This window comes from Caenorhabditis remanei, chromosome II (genome assembly GCF_010183535.1).
Source record: "Caenorhabditis remanei strain PX506 chromosome II, whole genome shotgun sequence".
Classification (NCBI taxonomy): domain Eukaryota; kingdom Metazoa; phylum Nematoda; class Chromadorea; order Rhabditida; family Rhabditidae; genus Caenorhabditis; species Caenorhabditis remanei.
Genome location: NC_071329.1, coordinates 17,531,873 through 17,551,848, shown reverse-complemented (window position 1 = coordinate 17,551,848; position 19,976 = coordinate 17,531,873). Strand labels below are relative to the sequence as shown.

At 37.2% G+C, this 19,976-nt stretch overlaps 9 protein-coding genes across 9 annotated transcripts; 7 read left to right on the top strand and 2 right to left on the bottom strand.

The window, feature by feature from the left end:
• Positions 1-677: 677 nt before the first annotated feature.
• GCK72_007688 (uncharacterized protein) lies at positions 678-1,445 on the top strand (the record flags this gene model as incomplete). The annotated part of the gene is made up of 4 exons (XM_053726374.1): positions 678-779; positions 827-1,085; positions 1,132-1,254; positions 1,300-1,445. 4 exons carry the CDS (start codon positions 678-680, stop codon positions 1,443-1,445), a joined length of 630 nt encoding a protein of 209 aa, XP_053590568.1.
• Positions 1,446-2,068: 623 nt separating this feature from the next.
• On the top strand, positions 2,069-3,120 carry GCK72_007687 (uncharacterized protein; the record flags this gene model as incomplete). Its single annotated transcript, XM_003107038.2, has 4 exons — positions 2,069-2,181; positions 2,228-2,603; positions 2,652-2,799; positions 2,843-3,120. 4 exons carry the CDS (start codon positions 2,069-2,071, stop codon positions 3,118-3,120), a joined length of 915 nt encoding a protein of 304 aa, XP_003107086.2.
• Positions 3,121-3,272: 152 nt separating this feature from the next.
• Positions 3,273-4,192, bottom strand: GCK72_007686 (uncharacterized protein; the record flags this gene model as incomplete). The annotated part of the gene is made up of 4 exons (XM_053726373.1): positions 3,273-3,372; positions 3,424-3,492; positions 3,606-4,070; positions 4,128-4,192. 4 exons carry the CDS (start codon positions 4,190-4,192, stop codon positions 3,273-3,275), a joined length of 699 nt encoding a protein of 232 aa, XP_053590567.1.
• Positions 4,193-4,575: 383 nt separating this feature from the next.
• On the bottom strand, positions 4,576-5,993 carry GCK72_007685 (uncharacterized protein; the record flags this gene model as incomplete). Its single annotated transcript, XM_053726372.1, has 3 exons — positions 4,576-4,770; positions 4,842-5,884; positions 5,930-5,993. 3 exons carry the CDS (start codon positions 5,991-5,993, stop codon positions 4,576-4,578), a joined length of 1,302 nt encoding a protein of 433 aa, XP_053590566.1.
• A 3,196-nt stretch (positions 5,994-9,189) lies between these two features.
• GCK72_007684 (uncharacterized protein) lies at positions 9,190-9,767 on the top strand (the record flags this gene model as incomplete). Its single annotated transcript, XM_053726371.1, has 3 exons — positions 9,190-9,318; positions 9,369-9,552; positions 9,619-9,767. The coding sequence occupies 3 exons, from the start codon at positions 9,190-9,192 to the stop codon at positions 9,765-9,767; spliced, it is 462 nt and encodes a 153-aa protein (XP_053590565.1).
• A 2,451-nt stretch (positions 9,768-12,218) lies between these two features.
• GCK72_007683 (uncharacterized protein) lies at positions 12,219-13,306 on the top strand (the record flags this gene model as incomplete). The annotated part of the gene is made up of 4 exons (XM_053726370.1): positions 12,219-12,282; positions 12,333-12,489; positions 12,536-13,070; positions 13,118-13,306. 4 exons carry the CDS (start codon positions 12,219-12,221, stop codon positions 13,304-13,306), a joined length of 945 nt encoding a protein of 314 aa, XP_053590564.1.
• Positions 13,307-14,200: 894 nt separating this feature from the next.
• On the top strand, positions 14,201-15,268 carry GCK72_007682 (uncharacterized protein; the record flags this gene model as incomplete). The annotated part of the gene is made up of 4 exons (XM_053726369.1): positions 14,201-14,264; positions 14,313-14,469; positions 14,516-15,038; positions 15,086-15,268. 4 exons carry the CDS (start codon positions 14,201-14,203, stop codon positions 15,266-15,268), a joined length of 927 nt encoding a protein of 308 aa, XP_053590563.1.
• A 1,113-nt stretch (positions 15,269-16,381) lies between these two features.
• Positions 16,382-16,946, top strand: GCK72_007681 (uncharacterized protein; the record flags this gene model as incomplete). Its single annotated transcript, XM_053726368.1, has 3 exons — positions 16,382-16,445; positions 16,494-16,650; positions 16,703-16,946. 3 exons carry the CDS (start codon positions 16,382-16,384, stop codon positions 16,944-16,946), a joined length of 465 nt encoding a protein of 154 aa, XP_053590562.1.
• A 222-nt stretch (positions 16,947-17,168) lies between these two features.
• On the top strand, positions 17,169-19,005 carry GCK72_007680 (uncharacterized protein; the record flags this gene model as incomplete). The annotated part of the gene is made up of 5 exons (XM_053726367.1): positions 17,169-17,408; positions 17,455-17,639; positions 18,188-18,241; positions 18,294-18,777; positions 18,823-19,005. The coding sequence occupies 5 exons, from the start codon at positions 17,169-17,171 to the stop codon at positions 19,003-19,005; spliced, it is 1,146 nt and encodes a 381-aa protein (XP_053590561.1).
• Positions 19,006-19,976: the final 971 nt, after the last annotated feature.

Genomic DNA, 19,976 nt, shown 5'->3' with positions numbered 1-19,976 from the left:
TTATGGTGATGAGTTGCTTCAAATTCTAGAAAATTTTAAATTTAAATTTTTTCACAACAACAACAACAAAAACGGTAAGGAAAAATTAAAGACAGTTTAGAAACTTTCGATGAATACTCAAGAAAAAGCTTGCAAAAATTGGCATTGTGAGAGAAAAAATTAGAAATTTTAAACGGAATTGAAGCTTGTCGAAAGTGGAAAAGAGCAAAACTCGAAGAAATTTGAATCGAAGCCTATTTTGACACTTTCCACATGAAATAAGTAATAAATTGATGCCACATTGATAACAAATTGAACAATTAATAAAATTCGCTTTAAAAATCATTGAAATTAGTTAAAAATTCAGGTCAAAGACATGAAAAATGACACAGAATTTCAGCATGACGTGGCGAGCTACCGTACTTTTGCGCGTGAAATAAAATGCACAGTACGCATTTGCGATGCAACTGCGTACAATGCATTTAATTTGACGAGCAGGAATATTTAAATTTTTTTTGTTTTTTAACCGAAATTTTCACTTTTCCGCTTGCTTTTTTGTGCAAGAAATATGAAAAAAGTGTGTAAAAACAATAAAACTCCCGAAATGTACTTTCAGTCTCTCCTTATAGTTCTTCTTGATTATTCTCAAGTTTTATTTGAATTTAAAGTTCTGAATTTTCAGTTTCGATAGCCAAGCGATGACAGTGCAATTGAATATCGGCGGCATCATATTCAGAACAGCGAGAACGACATTAACTGTAAAAGCGCGTGAAAATCTACTCGCACTTAAGGCTGAAAAGGTTATTTTGCAATTTTATTTTTGAATTTTAAACTGTGTGATTTTCAGATGAATGCCGCTTATCTCGTGTTCGCCGATCGCTCACCAAAACATTTCGATCTCATTCTAAGCTCCATTTGTTATGGGAACGATATAGATCTTCCCGATTCAGAGGAGGAGTTGGAAGAAATTAAAATAGAAGCAAAGTTCTACGAATTGAACGATTTGGTCGAAAAATGTGATGAAAGATTATCGATTATCGAGGGAAATAACCCAATCAATAGTGAAAAAGAGCTAAATCAGAAAATCGCCTGTCTCGGAAGTGTGAGTCAGAGCGATATTTGTATTTTCATGATTCCAATTTCGAATTTCAGCCAATGATCGTCATTCGGTTGAACCGAATCGGTTCAATTCAAAACACTGGGGAGAAGTATTCCACTCAACTGATACTCTAACCCTCGTCAATCAATATAAATCAGTCTTTGACATCTATTTCAGTGAGTTTTTTGTTGAAATTCTATTTTAAATTGTCAAGTTTTCAGTGCCATTAGCCGACCACACTCTTCCAAACTGTGCCGTAATTTCCGACGCCCGATGCAACAAGACTTTTATTAAATATCTCGAAAAACGAATCACTTCTTTTCTGGCTAAGATATTTAATTGTTATATCCCATTTCTTGTTAAGTAACTTCTTCTGTTTGTTTTTTTTCTGCATTTTCTCTTAAATTCACTAATTTCATGTACTTTTTTACTCACTTTTCTTAAGAGTCGAAGTGTTTCATTTCGAAAATAATTGCTTTTTCTGCTTCTTAGTTGTAATTCTTTGTTAAAATTTTTATTTATGTATTTATGAAAACATCACTAAAATCACATTATTCGTTCCTTTCTTAGTATAATCAGTAGCCTCATCTGCAGTACTTTGAATGATTTCGGTTTTTTCGGAGGTTTTACGGCGAAACATTTTTCGAATAGTTTTCGAAAAAACCAAACTTGTCACGGACCGGGCCGAAATTGAAAATATTCTCGTCCCGTTTTTGAAAATTTTTTGAATTTTTGAACTTTTTTTTGGAAATCAAGTCTGGAAAAAACCGTTCGAAAATTTTCAGAAGCTAGGTAACAAAAATAGTGATTTTTCGATTTTTCCCATAATTTTTTATAATTTTGTACTCAAATACAGGTTTCTGGGACTCCTTGAAAAAAACTTTTGCCTCCGAAAAACTCATTTTTCTGACAGTTCTCTTGACTTTTTTTTCGATTTTTCGGTACAAACTTTTCGAAAAAAAACGTTTTATTTACAGACGCTCGTCAGCAATGTCAAACGATGAGAAATCGTTTATCATGAGGCATGTGTTCGTAGATTTCAAAAATATGAAGAAAGACACATTCTATTATTCAGCGAAAGAATTTCATTGTGATATTCCATGGTGAGTTTATAGAACTTTATTTGAAAAGGAATATCTCTTTTTACAGGAAATTTGCGATTAGGGTACTGTCCACAGGCCTAGATGTCTACCTTGTTAACGCCAAACTTAAGGATGGTGAAAGCTATTCAATTGATGCACATGCTGAAATGAGATACTTCAAAGACGGAGAAGCCGATTCCGCGAGGCTTGCTAAAAGCAAATCAATAACAAATGAAGGCTATTTTATACTCTTCGAAAACTTCTTTCCGGAAATACTGGACGATTATATTGTGAACGGAAATCTGGGTATCGAAGTAACAGTTAAAATCGATAAAACAGTCGGAATCACTGGCAAATTGAGAAGTTTCGATGATGAATCGACTAAGAAATATTCGGATGTTGTGCTGATTGTGAAGAATGAGAAATTCTTTGTCAATAAGAAGGTATTTTAATGAAAACTATCCCTGTAGTTACATTATTTCTGTTTCCAGTATCTTGCTTCCCAGTCATCGTACTTTGAATCTCTCTTTTTCGGAAATTTCGACGAATCGAAGAAATCAGAAATCGAGCTGAAAGACATTGACCCATATATTTTCCATAAATTTCTGGAAGTAATCTATGCGATGCCAGCTGTAGATGGTAATTTGTGTCATTAATGATAATAGTATTGCTTGTTTTTCAGAAGACACGATCGATGATATTCTGAAGTTGGTTGATATGTACGATGCAGCGTCTGTCGTAGCCAGATGTGAAGAATTTTATTTATACAGATCTAAGCAACCGTTGAAAGTCAAGTTTCACGCTGCTGCGAAGTATAACATGATCAAGCTCAAGGAAAAATGCATGGCAGATCTGAAAACCGTCGCGGATTTTGAGTCGATCATTCCAGAAGACAGCAAACAATTCGGCACTGATTTGTGGAAAGAACTGTGCCAGAAATCGCTCACTTTGAGCAAATAATTGGTGTTTATTTGTCAAATTTAAATGTTGTTGGCATACATGTTCAGATTTCTGTAGCACATGGTGTTTTTCAAGGTAAATTAAGGGAGGGTGGGAAAAACGAGAAAAAAAATTGTTAATGAAATTTCAGTTAACGTAATTAACGTACTAGATCACATAACTTTCAAGACCAACTCGTCCACAACTTTTTCAATCCCATAGACAAGAAGTTTCGAAGTAGAGCTCAACGAAATGGAGAAACCAGTCAAGAAACTGAAAATAAATAAATAATTAGAAAATGTTTCTATACAAGACACAGCTTACTGTTCATTGATTTCCTCCGAATAATCTCTAGCCCTGTTGAATTCTTCTTGTAAATCAGCCATCACTTCCCTGAGATTAGAATTTCTGGAATAAGCTATGAAAACTCTGTCCCAACTTCTTTTCCATTTTTGATCCAGTATCTTATGATTCCTATGACATCAGTTGTGTTTAGAAATCGGAACCGCACACTTCTGGTCTTAAGCTTCTCAAGACCGATCAAATCATCCAGTGTACCAAAATAGACATATTTGGCGGAATGCACTATTCCATGGTCGACATTAGTGGGCTCCTCGATTACCATGGAAAGATTTGCGAGTGGAAGGCTGCGTGGATTGATCATTGGAATCAATACTTCCAGATTACTGTAGACAGTTTTCAATCTGTTGATTGTCAAGTCAAGTTTCACTGGAATATCTTGAGAAGACTTGACTGTGTTAAAGACAGCCACATCCACATTAACACTTGATCTTCCTTTTAAATAACTCATCATTAACTTTCCATTCTTGTTGGTCCACTGTTTAGGTTTTACGTAGAATCGGTAACTGTCCAGACTCAAAATGTTTTCCCATATATAAAAGCGATTTGCACGGACAGGTATTGCCTTATCGATTCGTTGAAGGAATTTGCTACGGGATGTGAGATGGATTCTGAAATTATAGTTATCGGGGAAACTTTTATTTTTTTAAACATCCAAGACGACTTACCGTTTTTCAATCTCCAAATACTCCAACACAGATTGAAGGGCAGGATAGGAGAGTGCGTGAGGCATTGAGTGGGGAAGGAATGAGGGGAGAATGAGGAAATGGTGTTCTGGAGAGAAGGAGACGGATCAGATGCCACCTGCCACGTCATCAATTGTGTCAATGTGCAATAGATTGGATCAGGTTCTCAGGGTTTCCTTTCTTACGTGACATGACAGATAGATGGTCGGTCGGTCGGAGATAGTCGATCATTCCATAAGACAGCAAAATTCTTACTTTTAGCAGACGGAATGTGTTTATTTGTTACTTTTTTATGTTGTTGTTCTATTGTGGAAAACATTTGCTGAATCGTAAAATGAAGCTTTTTATTTGAAACAATTATTGAAAGGAATCAGGAAAACAAAACAAAACAAGAGAAATTTCTTAGTACTTGGACAATCAGCTGCAATGATCACTTCTTCGCGTGTCGTTCGCCCATCATTCGGAAGAATTCTTCAACGTTGGTGCAGGTCGGAGAGCTCTCAAATGCAAACACCGTTGCGAACAACAGTTGTCTGAAACAGTCTTGACGATCTTTCGTTGAGTTGGCAGCGACTCGCATTATTTGATGGGAGATCTGACGAGAGTCCTCATCGAAGTTTGGTGGCTGAAATGAGAGTACATCTTTATTGATTTCTTTGAGAGTCGGATTCGAGAGAATCTTGACAAAATACTTACAGATTGTTGTTGGACTACTGGCACCGGGTTCATCGACACAGTGCCGTTTGAATTCTGGAAATGCGTTTTTGGACTAGCTTTGAAGAATCCCTGCTGTGGAAGCAGCGTCTTATGAATTCTCACAGCATTCTGAGACATGGATACTGTAGAATGCATTGCTGACAGAGACTGATTCTGATCTTCCAATGGCATTGCTTTTGGTGTCTCGTCCGACTGATTTTCAAACTCAATTGCTTCCTGTTTCACTGCTTTCATATGGGCTGAAGACGATTGAGAATCATCCAGATCCACACCTTTGTTTCGCTGAGAACGAAGTTTCCGTGTATGATCGGTTGTATCTTCAGTTTTCACTTTTTTCGCCAATTGCTTATCCAAATGGCCAATCAACTTTCGCTTATTAGAATTAATATTCTGAAGTTGTGGTTTAGGCTCAGGCACTGGATACATTTCCTCCTTCACTTCCTTCTCTACATCATCATTTACCATTACGGCCAAATTTTTCTTCTCTACGGATTCGTCCATAGCTTTTTCCAGTTCGTCCAGGCATCCCACAGCATTCTGAGACATGGGAATAGGTTGCATTGCTGATTGAGGTCCATTCTGATCCTCCAGAGGCATTGCTTTCGGTGTCTCGTCTGACTGATTTTCAAACTCGATTGGTTCCTCTTCCACTGCTTTCATATGAGCCGAAGATGACTGAGAATCATCCAGATCTACTCGCTTGTTTCGTTGAGAACGAAGTATCCGTGAATCCTCAGCTTTAACTTTTTTCGCCAATGGTTTTTCCGAATCACTAGCCAACTTTCGTTTCTTAGAATCAATATTCTGAAGTTGTGGCTTTGGCTCAGGCGCTGGATCAAGTTCTTCCTCCTCTTCTTCGTCATTTTCGATTACGGGAATCGTCGTGTTTTCATTTTTCCCAGTATTTTTCTTGTGAATTCTCATGTGTTCATATAAGTTGTACGTCCGTTTGAACGCCTTTCCACAAGTCTCACATTTAAACGGTCTTTCCTCTGAGTGAACAGCTGAGTGAAGTTTCAGTCCTGAAGTTTTATTAATTTCTATTATTTCCGAGTTTTCAAACTTACTGTAAGGGAACTCGAAGGCTTCTCTGCAAACCTTGCATTTGAATCTTTTCGTCGAAGCACTCATCTGGAAAGAACACTTTTGAAAATGGTATGTATGGAGGAATGAGAAAACGATTAGCAGAAGACAAGGTCGCCACTCAGTAGGCAGCGTTGGGAAGTACAATGAATAGTGAGGGCTGTGCAAGATGCTATGGAGACAACAACGCGCGTAAAGACGCGCGCGTTGTTCTCTCTTGCACAGTCCTCACTATTCATTGTCCTTCCCACAGCTACCTGCCCTCTTCTCCCGCTTAAGCATACCCAAATGCGTACGCATACCAAGGTTGTTGTACAGCCGGATTGAAACATCACTTAGCTGTTCACTCAGACGAGAGACCATTCGAGTGTGGAGTTTGTGGGATGACATTCAAACGCACGTACAACTTAAATGAACACATGAGAAGTCACAGCTCGCCTGAACAGTGTTTGATTTGTGGGAAGGACACGCAATGAATGAGATAAAGTTTTCTTTGATACAGTAGATTTTTTCAGCCGGAAAAGTTATCAGAGAGAACATATGATACGCGTCCATAATCTTCAAGGAAAAAAACTGCAAATAGCCATGGACGAATCGGTAAAGAAGAAAAATAATGATGATAAGGAAACAACTCCAGTAATGGAAAATGATGAAGAAGAGAAGGAACTTGATCCACCAGCACCAACGTTGAAGAATTCTTCCGAATGATGGGCAAACGATACGCGAAAAAGTGATCATTGCAGCTTATTGACCAGATTTTGTTCACTTTATTCATACGATCAATTTATCCTTTCTCTTTATTGTTTTGTGATTCTGATTGCTCTTATTAATTGTTTCAAATAAACTACTTCATCTTATGATTCGACAAAAGTTTTCAACATTTCAAATATCGTAGTTACAAAATGTCGTGGAGCCAGAATTACAGGACGAGTGGATGATGCATTTTAACATCCGAATTGTTTCCCATTTCTTACGGTATAGCGGAACTGCGATTTTGAGACAACACATTTAAAAAAGATTGTTTATTAAAAAACAATAGAAATAGAAACCATTAAAGTTAAATTTGAAGGATTTAGGACAGTGCTCATTGACAACAATCCACGTGTTCTTATTTTTAATTCATCATCTTTTCTCTCAACAAATGGGATATTGAGAAACTGTGCACTGGTTTCCAGTCTGCTTTGCGTGTCTGAAGATCCTGTGGAACCGGGACACCCGACTGGACCCAGACACCATTGTCCATATAAACCCATTTGTCCAGTGAATACTGTGGTGAAGTGGAAGAAGAAGGCGTCGATGAATATGAAGAAGAACTGTGAGAAGTCACAACTGGATCCACTTCGACAGGAAGATTCAACGACTTTTCCAACATCAAAATTGCTTGGTATGATAATCCTTCCTGCAGTGTGCGTGCATGTTCCTGTAGAGTTGATTCTTTATCACTTTCCAACATTTGTTGCAGAGTATGGATGTAGTTTCTGGAAATTAAAGCATGAGCAGGGGTAACAAAAATCAATAATAACTCACATCGCCAGTCTCAACGTATCGACCTTACACAATTTCTTATGGTGCTCAAGAACCGGGATGTGTTTTTTCAAAGTGTCTAATGCATCGTTCAACCCGTGGACTCTATTCCGTTCCTATTCGGTTCGTTTGGCTCGATGAGCTGCTCTTGTTACAGTAGTCTTGCTGCTTGAACACATCGTAATCTGTAATAAGAAAGATTGAGTAAGTGAGAAAGAACAGAAGAAAAAGGGTAAATGAGAAAGAATGATGAGAGGGGTAACTGAGTGAGTTCCCGGATATAGAATGACCTAGAAACGCAATACATCTTCACATATTGTTTACACTATCCTGGGAAATGTTGTCCTCAACAGAGCAAGTTTACAACCATCGATCGATAAAATCTCTGTCTCACCACTACTAAATTATTGACTGAGGTTAGGTCACACAATACGGTCACGCAGGGAAAAGACTCACAAAAATTAGTAGATTGAAGAACAGATTGTCACTGACACAATACGAAAATATGTGAACAAAAGGAGGGCTTAGTAATTATGAGGGTGGAAGGTGGCATATTTATCAAGATTTGCTCAAAGTCGAAAAGTTGATGATCAGGATTCTCGGTAGGAAATCCCACAAATCCCGAAAAATTCAGCCCCGCACAAGTCAAAAATATGAAGGATCAGGAAGAGATTCCAAGTAAGAGACACATAATAAATAATCCTGTGCAAAATCAGCAAAAAAAAATATGGAGTCAGATCAATTTGTACGCTCCGTACCAGAGTTGCATGGAATTCCGACTTCCGACTTCCGGATAAGAAAATTCACTTCCGACTTCCGGATAAGAAAATTCACTTCCGACTTCCGACTTCCTGATAAAGGATTTTCACTTCCATGCAACTCTGCTCTGTACTCATTTGGAAAAAATTAACAATTCAAAGTACCCGGATTTGGATTCAGAAGTATGTTATTTCCGTGTGGTCAGGCAATAACTCAAGAGGAGAAGAGTATACATAGATCTCTTGAACATGTACAAAAATTACATTTCAATCTTCCTTAATTTCACATTTACTGGTTTTATGATTCCTATTAAACTTATCAATAAATAATGTATTTCAAAAAATATTTAGTAGAAATTTCCTACAATGGTGAACCGTTTTCAGACAAACTAAACATTCTGAATAAAATTCAAAAGACGTCCATATTCTCACTGCAAGGAACCAGTGACGGAAGATACAAATAGTGTGATTCTGGAGAGACGTTTCCAGAAACAAGCAGAATGGGAAGGTGAGACAGACACGTGGGGTCATATTCTCATGGTTGTAAGTCGGTGTCATTTGGTAATATTGTCGAAATAAAAAAAGTGATACCCGGTGTTTGCGGACCCAATGCTAATTTTAATAATTTTGCATTGAGTCCGCAAACACCCGGGTATCACTTTTTTTATTTCGACAATACTAAATACTATCTCACAATAATTTGTCTTTCTTTTTCTCTTTCCCGAATTTCCGATAATTCCTCAATTTTCCTTTCTGCTGACCATGTTTCAATATTAGCTCGGCACAGTTCTTACAACGGCGCTCCACCGAAATGTCCTTGAGAAGTTTCTCTTTTTCTCTGCGTCTCTCAATTTCCCACAGTTTTCTTCGGTTTCGGTAGAGCGCGGTTTAAGAAGCGTGTCGTGCTAATAGGTGTAGTGTGACCTCATCAATTTCAACTTTCAGATTGCAAAACCAAAAAAATGTCAAAAATTGCAAAAAGTCACGGAAGCCTAGGAACCACCAGTCCATTTGGAAAGTCGATAACCTTGCACAACAAAGCATACACTGTCGCAAGATTGACACTTCTCTCCGATATCGACAGGCTTTATGTAAGTTTAAAAAATTCAGCTTAATTTACTTTTGATTTTTTGTATTCCAGGAAAAGCTTAACAATAATCTGTCCAAAAAAGAAAAAAAGTTGATCTACGAGAAAATCAATAACAAAGTGATTGAATGGAATGAAATTTACTCATTAAAACATGAGCTAGATTTGCATGGAATGACGGCGGAAGCAGCAGTGAAGTATGTGGAGAAGATGGTAAAAGCAAAAGGTCACATAGAAGGTAAGTTTAATTAATTGGTTAATTGGCTAATTATAAACTAAACAATCCTTACCAATCTCCTTTTAGATTTGTTGATTGTGACGGGACAAGGACATCACTCTTCGGAGAAGATACTAAAAATCAAGCAGAAATTGTTATCGCGATTCAAGTCCCGAGTGAAAATCAATCAGTTCAACCCAGGACAACTGACATTGGAGAAGCGGTCAAAGCTATAACTATCATGTTTTTTAAATAATGTTTTTGTTTTTCCTGTTAATTTTTGTAAACCGGTTTTTTCGTTTGAGAACAAATCACTTTTTCAGTTGTGTATGTATGTAATTAACACTTGTATTCAGTGTGTAAGTATCGATATGACTTTCTCGATACTAGCCCATTTCGAGAAATTATCGAGAAATTTCCCGGGAAAAATTTCTCGAAAATTTCTCGAAACTTTCTCGAGACGTCTCGAAAGTATCGATACTTTCTCGAGAAATTTTGAGTGATTTCTCGATACTTTCTCGATACTTTCGAGACGTCTCGATACTTTTCCCGGGAAGTTGTATTTAGTGAAAAAGTTTTCAGTGTGTTTTGAAACCATCGTTTAGAAACCGGATATTTCACAAATTTTTGTTTCTGACTTTTTAGTAGCAATCTAACAACCAGGGTTCGACCCCCACTCGTGGCAAAACTTTTTTGTTTTTTTGTTTCTGACATTTTGGTACTAATCCGACAACCAGGGTTCGACCCCCACTCGTGGCAAAACATTTTTGTTTTTTGTTTTTGACATTTTGGTACCAATCTGACAACCGGGGTTCGATCCCCACTCGTGGCAAAACATTTTTGTTTTTTTGTTTCTGACATTTTGGTACTAATCTGACAACCAGGGTTCGACTCCCACTCGTGGCAAAACATTTTTGTTTTTTGTTTCTGACATTTTGGTACTAATCTGACAACCAGGGTTCGACTCCCACTCGTGGCAAAACATTTTTGTTTTTTGTTTTTGACATTTTGGTACCAATCTGACAACCGGGGTTCGATCCCCACTCGTGGCAAAACATTTTTGTTTTTTTGTTTTTGACATTTTGGTACCAATCTGACAACCGGAGATCGGTCCCCAACTCTCCGGTGGCAAAACTTTTTTCACTTTACTTTTTGCTTTTTGGTTCCAAGCCATTTCAGAACCAGATTGGTACCAAAATTTCAAAAACAAAAAACAAAAATGTTTTGCCACGAGTGGGAGTCGAACCCTGGTTGTCAGATTGGTACCAAAATTTCAAAAACAAAAAACAAAAATGTTCTGCCACGAGCGGGAGTCGAACCCTGGTTGTCAGATTGGTACCAAAATTTCAAAAGAACGAACAGTTGTGAAATGTTCGGTTTCTAACCGTCCGGTTTCAAAACACACTGAAAACTCTCTGATTTATCGGGAAATTATCGAAACTCCGGGTCTCGATACCAATATTTTTCGAGAAAAGTATCGAGAAAGTATCGATACTTTTGTGATCAAAAAAGTCTCGATACTTTCTCGAGAAACGTCTCGATAAATTTCTCGAGAAAGTATCGAGAAAGTATCGAGAAAATTTATCGGGAAATTTCTCGATACTTTTTCGAGAAATTTCTCGAGACATTTCTCGAGAAATTTCTCGAAGCGGTCTCGAAACCACACACTGCTTGTATTTAGTAAAAGTTCTAATAAAACAGTTACTACAACACTCTTGTATTTTGAACATGACCATAGTTGTCTAGGTTTTTGTTTCTTCACAGGGTCTCGGGATGAGTAGTGAAAATAAACGCGCTCCGCTGAAATCAGCTAAGATTTTAGCGCGAAATTCAAAATAATATTTTTATTTAAAAATTTTATTTATTTATTTAATAGAATTGATCTTGAAAATAGGCGAGACAGTCGAAAAACTGGCCAAAAATGCGGGAGAACGGACATAAATCGGCTCAAAAAGTGGTCGATTAAGCTGCGTATCGAACTGCCACGCTTAACTTCGAATTGAAAAAAATTAAAATTTGAATTTGCCGCCAATGTCTAGTGGAGCGCATACGATTTCACTACTCACCCCTAGACCCTGTGTTTCTTGGAAATTGATAAATTTCCGAAAAACTAAAATTTAAACTCGCGCCTTTTTGAACCATGGCCGAACTGCGCGGCCGAGTCTCCGACAATCGTGTAGTCCTCGTGGACGATTGCATTTTTTTTATTTTTCGAAAAAAAATTTAACATTTTTTCTGAAAAAGGAACGAATATAACAATTCTCATTTAATTTTTGTGCTAACATCGACTAGTAAAGTTAGAAAATATTGATTTTTATTCAAAAAAAGAATAAAATTATTATTTCGCTGCAAAAATCTCGCAAAAATGAGAACTTTTCGATCGTGAATGTCTTTCCGTAGAAATTTGTTTAATTTTTCTTGATTTTTATGCACTTTTATACTCAAAACTCCCTGTCCAAACTCCAATACGGTTTGACTGCTTTAGTTTTTCAATTCAACAACCGAAATTTCCCTTTTCTGTTGAAGACACTCGTTATTTCTTGCCACTCTATCCCAATATATCATATATATCTCAATTTTAGTCATTTTTAATTCATTGATATCTCTTATTTGTTGTTTTTTCCCAGTTTTCTCATATTTTTTGAAAAATTTGTGAAATTTTCAGCAATAGCTCAACTTCTTCCCAGATGACCGATCCAGCTAAACAACTCGAGTGCGAAGTTTGTCAAAAATCATTCGTCCATCATTCCGGTACAATTTCAGAATAGTTTTGAGAAAATATAATATTGACTGTTTTTCAGCTCTCAATGTTCATAGAGTTGTTCACACTGGAGAAAGACCGTTCGAATGTGACGTCTGTGGCTCCAGATTCAGTCAAAATTCAGGTTTAAACGCTCATCTTCGAACGAAACATGCCTCTAAAACACCGAAAAACAGTCGAAACACACCAAGAAATTTGTAAGATTCGTACTTTTTATTCTGTATATTTACATTGTTTTTCCAGGGGTCGAAATACCAGAAAGTCGACGGAAGATGTTCTGGATAAGAGTCGCACTGTTTCAACACCAAAAACGAAGAAAAATCGATTGAAAACAACGCCAAAGGGATCTCGGCAAGAAGAAGAGGAGGATTTGGGAGCGATGTCTGATGACAACGACCGGTTCGAGCGCCAACAAGAAATCGATTCGGATTTTGTAGTCTCTTCGAACCGAGATACTGGAAATAACGGAAATGGCGATGAAGCAATCGATCTATTTGAATCGAATGAAGATGAAACTGAAGAAAAGCCGCGTCTGATGATTGCTGCGCAGTCTAAAAGCAGTAAAATCAATACTCCGCTGATAAAATCGACACCTTTCCCCATCAAAGTCGAGCAAAAAGTTCCAATCGTTCAAGAAGTTGGTGATTTGATGCCTCTTATGGATCTATCGACATCTGCATTCCCTCCATCAGCTTCACAACAGGGAGTTTTCGACATGGATATGGATTCTGAAATCGGAAATGTTTCGAATATTTCACCGATCAATACACCGCAATTTGTGAGATTTTCATTTCATAAATCACCTTAGAAAATCAATAATTCCAGAGTTTCGAAGAGGATTCCCGTCAGATCTCCCATCAAATTATGCGAGTCGCTGCCAACTCAACGAAAGATCGTCAAGACTGTTTCAGACAACTGTTGTTCGCAACGGTGTTTGCATTTGAGAGCTCTCCGACCTGCACCAATGTTGAAGAATTCTTCCGAATGATGGGCGAGCGACACGCGAAGAAGTGATTGTTACAGATTATTGTCCAGATCGTTTTCACTTCATTCATATAATCAATCAGTCCCAAGAAATTTCTGTTCATTGTTTTGTTTTTGATTCTTTTTAATAATTGTTTCAAATAAACCACTTTATTTTACGATTCACCAGAAGTTTCCCAAATTTCTTATATAAACGCGTGTCAAAAAATAAGAGTAAATTCTTGGTAGCGCCTAAAAATTCGAAGATTGGTCTCCGCTTTTGCTGTGCGATTTTCCGTGATTTTTTGAAAGTTCTGCTCATAGATTTTCCTTATTTTTTCAATTGAATGCCGTTAATAAACAACAAATTTAAACTGGCGCGTTTTTGAACCCGTGGCCGAACTGCGCGGCCGAAATTCCGATAATCGTGTAGTCCTCGTGGACTATTGCATTTATTTTTATGTTTCACATTTTTTGAATAATAATCAGCGAACTATTTAGAATAGGACTCTTTTGGCTCAATTTTCATAACAACGTGGATTAGTTAAATTAGAAAATATCGATTTTTATATAAAATTATTATTTCGATGCAAATTTTGCAAAAATGAGAAATTGTCGATCGTGACTGAAATTTGTTTAATTTTGCTTAATTTTTTATTCAAATCTCAGTTTCAGCTCCCGATTTTGTTTCAATAATTTAGTTTTTCATATACAATCAAAAATTTAATAAAACAGAGAAAAAATTTACAAAAAACAACCGAAATTTCCCTTTTCCGTTGAAAAAAAAACATTATTTCTATCGATTCTACCCAAATATATGATTTATATCTCAATTCCCGTCATTTTTTAATTTATTGATAGCTTTTATTTGTTGTTTTTTCCCAGTTTTCTCAATTTTTTTGAAAAATTTGTGAAATTTTCAGCAATAGCTCAACTTCTTCCCAAATGACCGATCCAACTAAACCATACCAGTGCACTGTTTGTCACAAAACATTCGCCCATCATTGCTGTATTATTTTAGAATAGGTTAGAAAATATAATATTGACTGTTTTTCAGTTCTCAAACGTCATGAAGTGGTTCACACAGGAGAAAAGCCGTTCGAATGTGATGTTTGTGGCTTCAGATTTAGCCAAAAAGCTCATTTATCCACACATCTTCGAACGATTCATGCCGAACAAACACCGAAAAGCAGTCGCAACACACCAAGAAATTTGTAAGATTCGTAGTTTTTATTCTGTATATTTACATTGTTTTTCCAGGGGTCGAAATACCAGAAAGTCGACGAAAGCTGTTAAGAGTCGCATTGTTCCAACACCAAAAACGAAGAAAAATCGATCGAAAGAAGCGCCAAAAAGATCTCGGCGAGAAGCGGAAGATTTGGAAGCGATGGATGATGACAGCGACCGGTCCGAGCATCAACGAGAAATCGATTTGAATTCTGTGGTCTCTTCGAACCGAGATACTGGAAATCACGGAAACAGCGATGAAGTAATCGATCTATTTGAAACGAATGAAGATGAAACTGAAGAAAAACCGCGTCTGATGCTTTCCGCTCCGCTGCCAAAAAAGAGTAAAATCAATACTCCGCTTATAAAATCTACACCTTTCCCCATCAAAATTGAGAATCCAATCGTTCAAGAAGTCGGTGATTTGATGCCTCTTATAGGTCTATCGACATCTGCATTCCCTCCATCAGCTTCACATCAGGGAATTCTTGACATGGATATGGAGTCTGCAATTGGAAATGTTTCGAATATTTCACCGACCAATACACCGCAATTCGTGAGATTTTCACTTCATAAATCATCTTAGAAAATCAATAATTCCAGAGTTTTGATGAAGACATTCGTCAGATCGCTCATCAATTGTCTCGAGTTGCCACCGCCCGTCCGGATGCTCATGATGTTCTGCGAGAAGTGATGTTCGGAACGATTCTTGCATTCGGAAATGGAGGATTCAATGACAATGTTGGAGAGTTCTTCAAGAAGTTGAGCGATCGATACAATAATTGACTGTTTTAATTTTAATTTTATGTTTTCTTATTGTTAAACGAATAAAAAAGCAGATTTCAATATCAGTATCAAATTTAAACTCGCGCCTTTTTGAACCGTGGCCGAACTGCGCGGCCGAGATCCCGACAATCGTGTAGTCCTCGTGGACGATTGCATTTATTTTTATCAGACTTGTCACGGGCCGGGCCGAACTCAGGAAAAATTTCGGCCCGGGCCGGGCGGCTCTTTTGAAACATTTTGAGTTTTTGATTTTTTTTTTGGAAATTTTTTGAAATTTTAGGAAAAAGGTGAATATGTATGATAATTTAAGCATTTTTACTCTATTTTTTCGAAAAATTTCAAATAAAATTTGGTAAAAACGGGTTCCCATTTTTTGAAATCAGGAAAAATCTCGGCCCGGCCCGGCCCGGGCCGGCCCGATTTTTGACAAGTCTGATTTTTATTTTTCACGTTTTTTTCTAAAATAACCAGTGGATTCCACTATAATCAGACAGTTCTCACTCAGTTTTTATAACAACGTGGACTAGTTAAATTAGAAAATATCGATTTTTATATGTATAAAATTATTATTTCGCAGCAAATTTTGCAAAAATGAGAACTTGTCGATCGTGACTGAAATTTGTTTAATTTTGCTTAATGTTATATTCAAAACTCATTGTTCAGCTCCCGATTTTGTTTCAATAATTCAGTTTTTCATATAAAATTAAAAATTGAATCAAAAATGTTAAAAATTTACAAAAAATAACTGAAATTTCGCTTTTCCATTGAAAAAAAACATTATTTCTTTCTACTCTACTGCAATATATTATGAATTCATTTTTATCTGTGCATGAGAAGTCCGCGCCGCACTCACGCGGCGGCCACGCCCATTTCTTGCGGCAGTGTTCAAAAATTGAACGCAGCGTTAAAATCGGGGTGGGCGTGGCCGCCGCGTGAGTGCGGCGCGGACTTCTCATGCACAGATAAAAATGAATTCATAATATATAATTAATAACTCAATTTCCGTCATTTTTTAATTTTTTGATTCCTATTCTTCATTGTTTTTTCGCAGTTTTCTCATATTTAAAAAAATATATATTTGTAATTTTCAGCAATAGCTCAACTTCTTCCCAAATGGCCGATACAACTAAACCATACCAGTGCACTGTTTGTCACAAAACATTCGCCCATCATTGCTGTATTATTTTAGAATAGGTTAGAAAATATAATATTGACTGTTTTTCAGTTCTCAAACGTCATGAAGTGGTTCACACAGGAGAAAAGCCGTTCGAATGTGATGTTTGTGGCTTCAGATTTAGCCAAAAAGCTCATTTATCCACACATCTTCGAACGATTCATGCCGAACAAACACCGAAAAGCAGTCGCAACACACCAAGAAATTTGTAAGCTTCGTACTTTTCATTCTGTATATTTACAACTGAATTGTTTTTTCAGGGGTCGCAAAGCCAGAAAGTCGGCGAAAGCTGTTAATAATAAGAATCGGACTGCTTCAACGCCGAAAACGAACAAAAACCAATCGATAAAAGCGCCAAAGAGATATCGGCAAGAAGTAGAGGATTTGGAAGCGATGGATGATGACAACGACCGGTCCGAGCAACAACGAGAAATCGATTTGAATTCTGTGGTCTCTTCGAATCGAGATACTGGAAATCACGGAAACAGCGATGAAGTATTATGAATTCATTTTTATCTGTGCATGGGAAGACCGCGCCGCACTCGCGCGGCGGCCACGCCCATTTTTTGCGACAGTGTTCAAAAATGGAACACAGCGTTAAAATGGGAGTGGGCGTGGCCGCCGCGCGAGTGCGGCGCGGTCTTCCCATGCACAGATAAAAATGAATTCATAATAATCGATCTATTTGAAACGAATGAAGATGAAACTGAAGAAAAACCGCGTCTGATGCTTTCCGCTCCGCTGCCAAAAAAGAGTAAAATCAATACTCCTCTGATTAAATCGACGCCTTTCCCCATCAAAATTGAGAATCCAATCGTTCAAGAAGTCGGTGATTTGATGCCTCTTATGGATCTATCGACATCTGCATTCCCTCCATTAGCTTCACAACAAGGAGTTTTCGACATGGATATGGAGTCTGAAATTGGAAATATTTCGAATATTTCGTCAATCAATACACCGCAATTCGTGAGATTTTCATTGTATTTCCCATCAATAAAATCAATAATTCCAGAGCTTCGATGAGGACTCTCGTCAGATCTCCCATCAAATTATGCGAGTCGCTGCCAACTCAACGAAAGATCGTCAAGACTGTTTCAGACAACTGTTATTCGCAACGGTGTTTGCATTTGAGAGCTCTCCGAAATGCACCAACGTTGAAGAATTCTTCCGAATGATGGGCGAACGATACGCAAAGAAGTGATCGTGACAGATTATTGTCCAGATTGTTTTCACTTCGTTCATACCATCAATCAATCTCAAGAAATTTCTCTTTATTGTTTTGTGTTTGATTCTTTTTAATAAATGTTTCAAATAAACCAGGTTATTTTACGATTCACCAGAAGTTTCCCACATTTCTCATATAAACGCGTGTCAAAAAATAAGCAAAATCTGTTGATAAAGTTCTTGGTGGCGCCTAAAAATTCGAAATTTCTGTAATTTTCTGAAAGTTCTGCTCATAGATTTTCCTTATTTTTTCTCTTTTTTTGTCTATTGATAGCCGGCAATGAACAACAAATTTAAACTCGCGCCTTCACGGTGATTTTTTCGCTACATTAAATTTGGGTTTCTCTTCCATATTTCTGCTTCTCGCTAGGTCACGACCCCGTGAGGCAAATGCGCTCCGCCAGACAACGCAGTGTAATTTTCTCTGCCATAATTTTTAATCAGCTATATAAAAAAACTGAATCCATAAATTTCAAAAAACGCGCTCATAAGATTATTTTTTTTCGATCTAGTTTATGTAGAAAAAAGCATGCCTCTCAAACAGCGACAAGTAGTCGCAGCACACCAAGAAATTTGTAAGATTCATACTTTTTATTCTGTGTATTCACAACTGAATTATTTTTTCAGGGGTCTGGATGAGAATCGGACTGCTTCAACACCAAAAACGAAGAAAAAACGATCGAAAACCGCGCCGAAGAAATATCGGCAAGAAGAAGAGGATTTGGAAGCGATGGATGATGACAACGACCGGTCCGAGGAACAACCAGAAATCGATTCGGATTTTGTAGTGTCTATGAATCAAGAATCTGAAAATCACGGAAACAGCGATGAAGTGATCGATCTATTTGAATCGAATGAAGATGAAACTGAAGAAAAGCCACGTCTGATGCTCGCCGCTCCGCTGCCAAAAAAGAGTAAAATCATTACTTCGCCTTTCCCCATCAAAATTGAAAATCCAATCGTCCAAGCAGTCGGTGATTTGTTGCCTCTTATGGATCTATCGACATCTGCATTCCCTCCGACAGCTTCACAACAGGGAATTCTCGACATGGATATGGATTCTCTAATCGGAAGTGTCTCAAACAGTTCATCGATCAATACACCGCAATTTGTGAGATTTTCATTGTATATTCCATCAATAAATGAATTATTCCAGAGTTTCGATGAAGACATTCGTCAGATCGCCCATCAATTGTCTCGTGTTGCCACCGCCCGTCCAGAATGTCATGATGCCCTCCGTGAAGTTCTATATGGAACGATTGTTGAATTTGGAAATGGAGGATTCAATGGCAATGTTGGAGAGTTCTACAAGAAAATGAACGGTCGTTATAACCATTGATTCTGTTTTTTATTATGTCTGCTATTGTTTTCATCGAATTTTTGTTTTTTTAAGTGAAATTTTATTGATTTTTGCAATTTCTTCAAAGCGAAAAAACCCGACTTTCTGTTAAAAAAAACATCAATACATGAATATCGAGAGAAATCAATTGATAGAAATTCTTGATTTTTTCTAGAGGATACTCGAAGTAGATTTTTTGTGCAGTAAAATTCTAAATTATGCGATTTTTCAAAGTGAAACAATTCAGTTTCAGCCAGCAGTCTTCATTCTGCTACAAGATGTTATTTTGAATTTCGCGCTGAAATTTTCGCTGAGTTCAGTGGAGAGCAGTTGATTTTAGTACTCACCCCCAAACACAGTGCAGGATTTCAATTGGAAGCCTGCAATAATTAGTAAATTTAAACTCGCGCCTTTTTGAACCGTGGCCGATCTGCGCGGCCGAGATTCCGACAATCGTGTAGTTCTCGTGGACATTTGTATTTATTTTTATTTTTCACGTTTTTCTAGAATAATCAGCTAATTCCACTAGAATAAGACAGTTCTCACTCAAATTTTGCAACGACATCGACGAGTAAAGTGGAAAATATCGATTTTCATGAAAAATAATTTTTTAAACTATTATTTTTCTGCAAATTTCGCAAAATGAAGGGCTTGTCATTCGTGACTATCTTTCCGTAGAAATAAGTTCAATTGTTATTAATTTCATTCTCAAAACTTCTTGTCCAGGCTTCGATTTTGTTTTAATACTTCATTTTTTCAATTCAACAACCGAAATTTCCCTTTTCCGTTGAAAAAATTCGTTATCAATTACGACTCTCTTCCAATATATTACTTATTATCGAAATAAAAAAGTTCCGACATTTTTTCCTCGTCGGTGTTTGCGGACTCAAGCCAAAATTATCAAATTTTGGCTTGAGTCCGCAAACACCGAGGGGAAAAAAATGTCGGAACTTTTTTGTTGCGACAATATT